This window comes from Denticeps clupeoides, chromosome 2, assembly GCF_900700375.1.
Source record: "Denticeps clupeoides chromosome 2, fDenClu1.1, whole genome shotgun sequence".
Classification (NCBI taxonomy): domain Eukaryota; kingdom Metazoa; phylum Chordata; class Actinopteri; order Clupeiformes; family Denticipitidae; genus Denticeps; species Denticeps clupeoides.
The window spans coordinates 27574485-27585344 of NC_041708.1; the positions used below are offsets into that span (position 1 = coordinate 27574485).

General features: G+C 43.5%; 2 protein-coding genes across 3 annotated transcripts; one reads left to right on the top strand and one right to left on the bottom strand.

Annotated features, from left to right (window-relative positions):
• Window positions 1-4: 4 nt before the first annotated feature.
• Window positions 5-5593, bottom strand: napga (N-ethylmaleimide-sensitive factor attachment protein, gamma a). 2 transcript variants are annotated; one of them, XM_028960544.1, is made up of 12 exons: window positions 4518-4743; window positions 4151-4218; window positions 3612-3696; window positions 3412-3429; window positions 3297-3327; window positions 3097-3206; window positions 2632-2698; window positions 2471-2541; window positions 2283-2361; window positions 2105-2184; window positions 1399-1528; window positions 7-1147 (listed from the first exon to the last, which is right to left on the bottom strand). In XM_028960544.1, the coding sequence occupies exons 1-12, from the start codon at window positions 4568-4570 to the stop codon at window positions 1013-1015; spliced, it is 927 nt and encodes a 308-aa protein (XP_028816377.1). In that variant the 5' UTR covers window positions 4571-4743; the 3' UTR covers window positions 7-1012. The 2 variants fall into 2 exon arrangements, with proteins under 2 accessions (XP_028816385.1, XP_028816377.1); XM_028960552.1 differs by lacking the exon at window positions 4518-4743 and adding an exon at window positions 5261-5593 and having other exon boundaries at window positions 5-1147; window positions 3297-3429.
• On the top strand, window positions 5195-10357 carry twsg1b (twisted gastrulation BMP signaling modulator 1b). Its single transcript, XM_028960564.1, has 5 exons — window positions 5195-5438; window positions 6097-6249; window positions 7080-7179; window positions 7632-7895; window positions 8976-10357. The coding sequence occupies exons 2-5, from the start codon at window positions 6124-6126 to the stop codon at window positions 9158-9160; spliced, it is 675 nt and encodes a 224-aa protein (XP_028816397.1). The 5' UTR covers window positions 5195-5438; window positions 6097-6123; the 3' UTR covers window positions 9161-10357.
• Window positions 10358-10860: the final 503 nt, after the last annotated feature.

Below are 10860 nucleotides of genomic sequence, written 5' to 3' on the forward strand. Positions count from 1 at the left end.
CACACACAATGTATTTTAATTTATTGTTGGATTTCAAAATGCACTTCATTTAATTCACATCAAATATTTACAGAACTTCAGCTGATTTTCCACATGCACTGCACTGTACACTTCAATGAATAAAAATAAATCAAGCAAAAAAAAATTTAATACATAAGATTTGTATACTGCCACTGTATACAAATGCATTTACAGTTAGTTATTAACTTGAGCAGATGATATGAACAACAACCCTTATGAAGTTGGTCAAAGGCTATTTATTTGTGTGCTGCATTACAATAAAAAAAAAAATCCATTGAGATAAGTCCATTTATGATGTTGCATATGAGGACAGATCCATGCTGTACTTAAATATAAAACAACATCCATAGAGTATAGCAGTGGATTACACTAAATATACAGACATGCCAGGTAAGTGACATTTATTGAGACAATCAGGTTATGAAGAAAAGTTCTGAACTGATATGTCCGAATGCATGTAGAATAAACACAGAGCACTTCAGAGGCCAGTTTTACAGATGCAGTTTTACAAAAGTTCACTACTCCGAGTTGTTGAGAGGAATTTGGTAAAGAACATATTCAAGGCATAACGTTTATCGGAGAAAGGCCTAGACGCCTTTATAACCTGTTGAGCAGCCAGAACAGGCACATCTGCATTTCATTCAAGGTTTGTTTTTGTTTTTTTTTACTTTGATAGTATGTCTATAATTCTCCATACATACCAAAAATTCATATCTGGTCCCTTAAAAAAAAATTCACACTGCAGTAAGTCTGAAGAGATTCAGACTTTTTTTTTTTTTTTACAGCAACGAAACAAAATATTCACTAAATTAAAACAGAATTACACTTTATATACTCATGCTAGTCTTAGTACACTGACGTTCCTGGTGATTTCTCCTTTGGTTAGAAGGCGCAGTAAGGCAATCTGAAGTGCCCAGTCAGTGAGATGAAGGAACGGTGCCCCCTAGTGGACAAAAGGCCTCACGACTCAGGTAGGGCACAGGTGAGGTGGCTAACACAATCCGCCAGCATACTCATCCTCCTCCTCTACAGACACCGTTGCACTCGGCCCACCTTCACCAGCGGCTGCGGGAGACTTCTTCTTACCACCGCCAGGCACTTTCAAACTGAGGGCTAACTTGGCATACTGCAACAGAGAAAAGAAAATGTTTCTCCCAAAACCGCCTAAACATATGAAATGTGAATCAAATGAATCATAGAATTAATGTGCTGATCAAAGAAACAAATCAAACAAATGGTGGAACTATGAGAAAAATGGGTATGAAAGATGCCAATGTTCTCTGTCTAATATATTCCAAACCTCTATATCAACATCGAGTTACAAGTCCTTGGCGGTTAATCTCTAAAGAACAGCACTGTGGAGAAAAAGGGACTTACATCATTATCCATGTATTTGAGTAACGGCGAGTTACAGACACGGTAAACCTGGTCCTCATCCTGTTCATCATAGCCCTGTAGTAACTGCTCCATAGCAACACAGTCTTCACTCCCACTGAAGCCAGGTATACTAGTGGAAGTAGGGAGTACCAAACAAGAGCACACAGGAATATGAAGTGCAGTGAACAAACGGCAGAGGCACGAAGATAATGAGACAAATGCAAATGCCAGAGTTGGCATCAATCCAGTGGGCCACAAACGGCGCCAAAAAAAAAAAAAAACTAGTCTGTATTATCGAGTTTTAATATAAAAAGACCAAGCCGACATTAATTTACATGTGTAGCAAAGGTTAAGTAATAGTAATAATAGTGATACGTAACTTTACTTTAAAGGTAACGGCATTCAATTCACCACAACGCCTTATTTTTTACGACGCTTAGTACTGCATAAAAATTGGGGGAGGAAAAACGGTTACTGCTTCCTAGGACAGGCGTACCAGAAAAAAAATGGAGAAGAACGGCAATGATATGACATCCGGAATGACATTTAAATCTCTTCAACTGCCAATTTGCTTCAGGCAGGAATATTCACGGCCCTGCAACAAAATGTCAACAGCGCAGCCAGTGACACAAAGACGCTAATCTAACAAGAGGTGTAGAACAGGAAATACCACAGACATGTGAGCCCCTCAGATGTAAATTTGTACCTGTAGCTTTCACGCACACACTTATCAGCCGCAACGTAATCGCCTCTGTGCAGATGGACAAGGACTTGCGCAATTGTTTTCTGTACAGAGAGGGAAAACACACGGCTTACAATAGACCGTAAGGATGAATTCATAAAACATAAATGTCAAGTGTTAGACTGTGTGAAGCTGTGCGCACCTTAAAACAAGTTGGGTAATTTTCTATTTCTTTATACATGTTTTTCTCCTTCACCAGAGATACAGCAGCCTCGTTGAACCTGACAAAGATAATCATTTAAACATATAGATATTCTGTCATGAACATGCCCATGAACAGAGCCAGGACTTGTCTTCATGAGAATTACAAGGTAAACGTGTATTCCGTACTTGCGTTGTCTAACCAGGAGCCTCGAGGCTTTGCCCAGGAGCTCTGCGGCCTGGCGAAGGCGTTCTTCATTCTCAACGGTCAAACAAACATTTTACTAAGAGACAACCAAGGCCTGTTAATGTTACAAGAACCACATTTGATTTGACTGAAACACAGTTACCTCAAACACAGATGCAGCTTTCTGGTAGAGGTCCACTGCTTTCGCTAAATCCAATGGCTCAATTAACCTTAAAATGAGACACAAGATCTTTATAATCAGGCCTTATATCCTTAATCAAAAGTAAAAGAATATTAAAAAGGGAATTATGAATAAATATTGGCTCCTAGGTGAGGGAATGAACTTCCACTAGAGGTTTGAACAACTCATTCACTAAAAATCTACAAAAAAACTGAAAACCTTTCCTTTTTAGGAAATATTTGGATTAAACTAGGCTGGGTTCAGAGTTATTAAACTGATGGTATTTGCAGATCGGGTCCTAGTGAACGAAATGAGGCGTTACAATGGTAGACATCTTAATATGCAAGCTGCTCTGGATGAAAGAATCTGCCAAATGCCGAAAATGGAAATAAACCAAATTCATTAAACAAATAAAGACTAAAGTCATTTTGCTGACTCGTTACTTACTTTCCTGCTCTGTCTAGGGCCATGGCTGCAGTGTCTGGCGTGCCATTCTCAACGTACATCAAGCTCGCTTTCTCGATGTACTGAATCGCCTCCGGCAGCCTCTGCATGTCCTGTCAGGAACAACGGCAGCTGCACTATAAACACACCGGAGCCTTCCGAGACAATTGCAACATGAAAAACCTTCTGTAAATGTGACTCGCCTTTAACATCATTCCTGCTTGTTCAAGTGCCCTAAGAAAACAAAATGTCTGGTTTTGACACGATGAAAAGAACATGTGCAATTCTCCACGGGCGTATTAATTTAGAAACACTTACTTTGCTGCATGGAATAGACTGCAGCCAAAAAATTAAGGATAATTTAGAAGGTTCTGTTTCAGCCATTAGGGGTACAGTTATTGTGCAATAAACAGTCATTTCCAATATCCAGCACATCTTTTAGCAACGCAATTAATGTTTGTAGCTGTAGTGAATTAGCAGCATCACTGTTCCGGCATGGTGTAGAAATGTAAGGATACGTCCTGTTGTTGGTATGCGCCTCGGCCTCCTGCAGATACGCCTCCTTGGCCTCTTCAAGCTGCTTGGCATTTTTGAAGGCTACAGCTGATGTGCAAAAAACAAGGTTAGCACACACTTGAAAGTGAAGTTTTTGCCATTGTGAAACCCAGCAAAGACACAACAAGACCCATCGCACTTGGTGAGCGGCGGGCAGCCATGACAGGCGCCTGGGGAGCAGTGTGTGGGGATGGTGCATTGCCCGGTGGCACCTCGGCGCCCCTTCTGACTACGGGGCCGTTTCCTTACCCGCTGGGCCACTGCCGCCCCAGTTAATGTGTTAAGCAGAAAAAATATCTTGAAAATATGAACATTTATTTTAGATTGCTGGGCTCCCTCTAGTGGTGTACCAGGGCTCTGGGCTAATCATCTTCATTTTTTTTTTTTTGCATCATCCAATACGCAGAATAATGCCAATGTGTTTGTGTTTGAGTTTGGTTCGGTTGTGGCTGTGAATGACAGACTGCAATAAATAATAAAATATAATCTGCAATATTGAGACCTGCTTTGGCGTATTCTGACGCAGCGCTGTCATAATCTGGCTTCCACTTCAGGAAACCCGTCTTCAGGCTGTAACGCCGAGAAAAAAAGAAAAGCACACACATTATTCATGCAAGCAGCTGACCAACAGTGTAAGAGACTGGATGGATGTTTTGCGTATTAATGCGCGACATGATACTAGACAATATCAGAAAAAAACAACTCGCTATTAGCTGTCTAGCTAGCATGTTACTTCAGGTTTAAACGGCTTCCAGGTGGATAGTGGTAGGTTTTTTGTCGGCACATGCCCATTTTAATTATGTACAAAGACTGCCACAATGTCCCGTGTACATTAACAAAGATACACGGGCGAGCCGTATGCGACTTACTATTTTTCCGCCTTGGCAATGTGTTCGTGAGCCTCGTTTATTTTCGCTGCCATTTTCTCGAGTCAACCCTGTGACTACTCATGAAATGTGCAATCGCGACGCATACAATAATGTCAATTTTTTCTGTCTGCTGTCTTCTACGGTCCAGCTAGCTCATCGGCGCTTAGTATAACAACACAGTCGCCGACGTCGACAGAAGTCGAGGGATACGGAAGCCGACGTGTCCCCGAGTTTCGCGTTTCTTACATCAGCGGGGGTTCAGATTGTGGTTGCAAAAACATTGTTTTCCGGAGTTTTTAAAAGTAACACAAATACTATCAATATACATTTAAATTGTTAAAAATATACCGACTGTCTGGTTTGTGGAAAATATTTATGACATGTATGCTTAGGCGCCTTACCTAAATCAGGATGGCGCGGAAAAAGTGACAATAGTTGCGTACTAAGTTTACGCGGTGCTGTGCATTTGATTCGTTTTATCAGTTTATTATCGAAATGAACTTAATATGTGTATTTCATAATAGGACAATTATTTATTGATCGGTTTGATTTCTTCGCACGCTGTCCCCTGGCATTTCAGACTCGACCGACGCGAACGTCGTTCGAACGTTCTTTGAACGTTTTTCTCTCTCTCTCTCTCTCTCTCTCTCTCTCTCTCTCCCGGCTCTCCGCCAGAGTCCCCGTTCCGGTCCCCGCGCAGCGGCCGCTCCGACCGGGCCTGGGCCGAGGACTCGTGTTCTCACCTGTACTTTTATGGTCTCTGCGTCTTTAAGGCGCCGTCCTTCTCCCCGCTTTGTCTGGAGGGCAGGAGTCGCGCCGTCGACTCGGAACATGGCTTCATTCCCCAAAGTTGGATGAAGGCAGCGGGACCGCGGCGCGCCCCTTCTCCCAGCGACGGAAGAAAGGCTTTTTACTCCGCAGGTACCGATCCGATCCGAACCGCGCGTCTCTGCCCGTCTTATTCTGTTTAGACGGGTGTCGGCGAGGCTCGCCGCGTCCTTCTTCTTCTTCTTCTTTTTTTATTCACACGTACATATAAATGGCGCGATTGTAAAAGAAAGTTGGCGGAAGGTGCACGGGTTCGATTTTGGACGCGTGATTCGGTGTTTTGTGAAAACGGATCTCTCGACCTTTTGCTTTTGCTTCGGCGGAAGGGAGCTGATGTGCGGACATGAGGAACGCATTAATAAAATTAAGTGTCCATGCAATGCTACGTCTCTCTCTCACTCTCTCTGTAGAAAGTTCTTCTATACTTTCTTGTGTATGCATAACATGTAAATGTAAAAAAAAAAGTTTTTCTTTACTTTCAGAGAACGTGTTCCGGGCACGTTTAACTCTCAAAGGAAATAAAGACCTTTTGATGTCGCCTCTGGTTTTAGCATAACAAGAAACGGGCCACACCACGACCTTTTAAAGTCTTGTCACTTTTTACGACCTGCGTGTTGATTGCACCCCGATCTTGGCCAGTCGCCCCCCCCCCTAGATCCGAGGACGCAGGCGCGTTGGCACCTCGCTTTTATCTCCTCGTTCGTTGATGTTTTGTTTTTTTTTCTTCTGTCCCCTCGTTTCGTCTCCGTAGGTGAAGGTGTGGCCGATCTGCGCCGGAATGAAGTCCGCCGGGGCGCACATGTCCCTCCTGGCCGGCCTGCTCGTCCTCCTGTCCCGACTGTCCCTCGGCGTCGCCTGCAACAAGGCGCTGTGCGCCAGCGACGTCAGCAAGTGCCTCATCCAGGTGACCCGACCGTTCGTTTTCACGGCAAACGAGGTGACGTCTGTCCCCGTCCCACCAACGCTGCTGCTGCCCGCACTCCTTTTCTTTACATTTCATTACACGTTATAATTATTGGATTATTTTATTTCATGATTTGTGGTGCACCATGTTCCACCCCATTAATACCAGCAGTTACCAGCTGGCACGTACGTCACACCCAGACACAAGGACAGTGGCTGAGTGTGTCGGTGTATTAACCACAAAATTAGTTTCCATCTCAGTTGGGTGGTAGGTTGTGCTGCCGTAATGCACAATTTAAAATAGTTTTTTTAGCTTTTTTTTTTTTTTTTTTTTATTATTATTTTTTGCAATGTTTGTGGCACTTGTGCTCTTCCGCTTTTCTCGCGCCGCGGAGTAAATTCTCCATCCCTGCGCACATCTGGAATTTGACCTCTGCACCCGCCTCCCAACTGCTGCGCCCGAGCAGCGGAGGCAGCCTGAGGTCGGCCCGCGCGCCCGTGCCTAAAAGCCACAGCGTCCCCATCCACTTTAATGGCTTCTAAATCGGGGGCCGTGTGGTTTTTATCTGCACTTGTTTATAACTAGCATGTGGACGGCACTTGGGAGTCATGTTTCATGGTTTTATTTGACACATTGTCCGTCTTTTCTTTTTTTTTTTCTTTTTTTTTTGCTGAAGCAGTTTGGCAGTGTTAATGTGGTGGGGTTCTGATGTGGGCGTGGCATGACATTCTAACTCCCTGCGTGTTCACTATTTTACATACTTTTTTTTTTTTTTTTTTGCCTGTCGCCGGCAGCCCCGCTGATGTCTCTGGTGCTCTTTTGAAATGCAGGAGCTGTGTCAGTGCAGACCCTCAGATGGCAACTGCTCGTGCTGTAAGGAGTGCATGCTCTGCCTGGGCACCCTGTGGGAGGAGTGTTGCGACTGTGTGGGTGAGTCTCGTCACCGACGCATTCACCATTTTGTCCAATGCAACAGAAAAGACAGCTCGGTCGTCGAGTTTGTCCCAAACTTTGGTTAAATTCCCTTGTATGTTTTAGATGTGCCAGGACTCTTTCCAAGAGTTTTGGTACTAGACAATGGTCAAGATCTAAAATAGATGGAGCCATGATTGCACTGTGAGCAATAATCTACAATATTACGGTACGGTTTTGGTTTTAAATGACTTGAATGCATTGCTAAATTTTTTTTACCGACAATTCTGAAAGAAGCTGCTTAGAGAAGAAAGCAGAGCGACAGCGAAGCGAGCAGCGTGCCAGTGCAAGTCGAAAAAGCCTTTTATTTCCAGCCAGACGTTTGAAAGAACGTCTGATGCGTGCCTGGCCAGAGGCCGTATCAAATATGCCAGATTCCCCGACTGACTTCGGCGCGTGTGATCCTGTAGGAATGTGCAACCCCAAGAACTACAGCGACACGCCGGCCACGTCCAAGAGCACGGTGGAGGAGCTCTACCGGCCAATCCCGTCCCTGTTCCGCGCCCTCACCGAGGGAGAGGCGCCCATCAACATGATGGTGGTCTCCTTCCCCGTTGCTGAGGAGCTGTCGTATCATGAAAACCTGGTGTCTTTCCTGGAGACCATGGAGGATCAGCACCAGAACTATTCAGTGCCTGGAAACAGCATCCATGCCAGCTACGATAATGCCCAAGGTATTTTTCTCTCTCTCTCTCTTTTTTTTTTTTTTTACTTCCATATGAGATTTAAATGTTATGGAGCTGATAGCGGGTTTATCAAGCAGCTCGTGCTTTTTTCATATTATTCATAATCCATCTCTGGTGGAAGCCAGTGGAAACGAAACCTGGCGCGCGAATGTGAGCATGTCCCTCGCAACACCGCCTGGCTGCTGAGTTGAAGCCTGTAATAGATGCATTCTTCATGTTCCCCTGGGAGGAACTGGGAGAATTACGGCGGTGTCGCTCCCAGCCTTTCAACTGCGCCTGCTCCGCCGCGCTGATGGAATGATTCTAATTGGTAGGGAAGCGGACTCGTTTCCCCCTTCCGTCATCTTCAGTGAACCTGTGACCCAGATCTGTTTCTCCTGGTGACGGAGACCCCCTCATTAACCAGCCTTCCAGCAGGGGGTCTGCTTTCAAAAAATACTCCGAAAATACAAAATAGCCTTATAAAATATGGATGAAATGTTCATTTTAAAAATGTTGAGAAGTGCAGTTTTGGTAACGCAGATGAAAGACCGTCGGCATGTATGCAAATGCAGCAGATCTCAAGCCAGTTTTGCTGGGCCTGTAAAGACGCCGATTTGGATCATTTTTCTGCCACAAACGAACTGGATGCATCAATTAATACTTATCAAAAAACTGTGAACACTGACCAACTACTGCAAAGAAATTGTGGAAAAGGATCATTTCTTTTGTAAAATATGTAATTAAAAAAATATATACATGTAATATTTATTCATAGTGTTTTCTGTTACTGTTTTACTTATTTTCAGAAAAGGATTCACAATGCTTTTGAAAGGCTCTATGAAATTGAACCAATATACATCGTATATACATTTAATTAAGTCATTTAGTTTCAAATCTGAAATAGTTTAGTTTTAGTTGGATTAAAGCGTTTAAAACTGCCTGAGTGCATTACTGTTGCACACCATCTGTGCACATTTCCAAATTTCCCAGTATTGATAATGATAAAACCTTGCAGATTAGGAAGGTTTGTAGTCTCTTGCCTAATAAAGGTGTGATCGTTAAACCTTGCTCTCCCCTCCCACACAGACAGTAACATGTGCACCGTGGTGTACTTCGACGACTGCGTGTCGATCCGCCAGTGCAAGCAGTACTGCGAGTCCATGGGAGGATCCAAGTACCGCTGGTTCCACAACGCCTGCTGCGAGTGCATCGGCCCGGAGTGCGTGGACTACGGCAGCAAGACCGTCCGCTGCATGAACTGCCTCTTCTGATTGGGGAGAGGAGGAGGAGCAGGACGTTTGGAGACAGCGACGTCTGTCGTGCTCACCGGTGCCACGAGGGGGCGCCATGTCCGGACCGCGGGACAAGGGTTGCATCGGTGGGGTGCCCTTTGCTTCGATATTGTACATGGAAAACACAAGCCCTTACAATTATTATTATTTCTTTCTGCTCTTTATGTAGATCTTTTACACTACGTTTTATTGGTTTCTAGGCAAAAAAAAAAGGTATATATGGATTTTTAACCTGCCATGAATGTAGATGCATAGCTATATACAACAATACATGTTATGCAAAGGAAGGAAAAAAATGGTACAGAGGTTGCTGGATGTATTGTTGCTTATGCTTGTTTTTAGATCAGCCCGTGTTAAATGTGTCACGTCATGACTTCCGTCTTAAAGGCTTTATTATTTGGTAACGCGGATGAGCCGGCATTTTGCAGACAGGGTTTGGTCGTAATTCTGTCATTTGCGGCAGCCCATTAAAAGATGATGGCCTGAGATTTCTGCTGCTGTTACCCCCCGTTCTTTTTTTCTTTTTTTTTTCATGCTTTTTGATTTGCATCTCAGCGCTGCTTATTAAAAGCCAGGAACATTTGGTTTCAGTTACACTGCAGTGGCTGCTGGGGAGGAACGGAGCCGGATTCAGGCCGCCTGCTCCCTGCTGGAATCCACTGCTTCGCACATGCATCAGTCTTATTAATCGGTTCCTATTTAATTGGTTGGTAATTCTCTAAGGTTTTGTAGTCCAGTTCATAAGTTATTTGACTGTCTGTGAGTATTATGCTTTAACTGATGCTTGTCATAAAGGAACAGTTCAGACGTTTTCAAGATCTACCTGATTAAATGGTTAAATTCAGTGCCTTCATAAAGAAAAGAAATCCTGCATGTGTGAATATAGGACTTTTGCAGAAATGCAAAAAAGTTTGAATGCTGCTACATAGTGCCAATTGCACTGTTTAATTTCACAATGATTTGTTTTGCTCTCATTGCAAATTTATGAAATTCAACATATATTCAGGTAGATATTAAACTACTGAACTGTTCCTTTAAACTATGAGTTGTTTTTTTTAAAGCAGAAAGGTCTCTGAAATCTTCTTGGTACATTAAACATCCAGTGTATATTGAATATTATTTTTGTTTTGCACTCAGTAGAGAAGAATTTTGGCCAATAAAACACCACCAAACCGGTGTTGCATTCAGTCTGTAATAATGTGCGTCCTGAAGGGAGAGGAGGAAGCGGAGCCCACCCGCCTCCACAGTGGACTGATTCTGGGTCAGACACACCAGGGTAGCACCCAGCTGGCTGGTAGTAAGGGTACTGCGGTGTCCTCTTCTGAAAGAATCCAGCAGAACTACAAAGAGCCCATTCTCTGCCACAGAGACATGAGCAGTCACATGACCATCTCATCTTGGCAAAATGGCGGACCATTTAACCCTGTGTGGTCTGGTGGCTGCCACAGTTTATAGTTTTGGTGATTGGATTGATATTATAGGACTGTCATCAATTCCATTATCATATTATAAAGACTTATAGCTGGCAATCATGGAAGTTTTGAAAAGAGCAGCTGCCCAGGGTATACCAAACAGAGAAAGATAAATGCATTTAATTTTTTATTTTGCACAAGTAAAGAGAACCAAAAAAAAAAAAAAAAAATCACAAATACTATCCATGATAAAGATATGTACACAAG

Excerpts from the sequence above, each read along its gene's own strand:
- napga (XM_028960544.1), bottom strand. The coding sequence starts at position 4,570 with ATGGCAGCGAAAATAAACGAGGCTCACGAACACATTGCCAAGGCGGAA. Across the intron at positions 2,362-2,470 it reads CTCCTGGTTAGACAACGCAA|GTTCAACGAGGCTGCTGTAT; the intron begins GTACGGAATACA and ends TATCTTTGTCAG. Across the intron at positions 1,148-1,398 it reads TCAAATACATGGATAATGAT|TATGCCAAGTTAGCCCTCAG; the intron begins GTAAGTCCCTTT and ends TCTCTGTTGCAG.
- twsg1b (XM_028960564.1), top strand. The coding sequence starts at position 6,124 with ATGAAGTCCGCCGGGGCGCACATGTCCCTCCTGGCCGGCCTGCTCGTC. Across the intron at positions 7,180-7,631 it reads GGAGTGTTGCGACTGTGTGG|GAATGTGCAACCCCAAGAAC; the intron begins GTGAGTCTCGTC and ends GTGATCCTGTAG. Across the intron at positions 7,896-8,975 it reads CAGCTACGATAATGCCCAAG|ACAGTAACATGTGCACCGTG; the intron begins GTATTTTTCTCT and ends CCTCCCACACAG.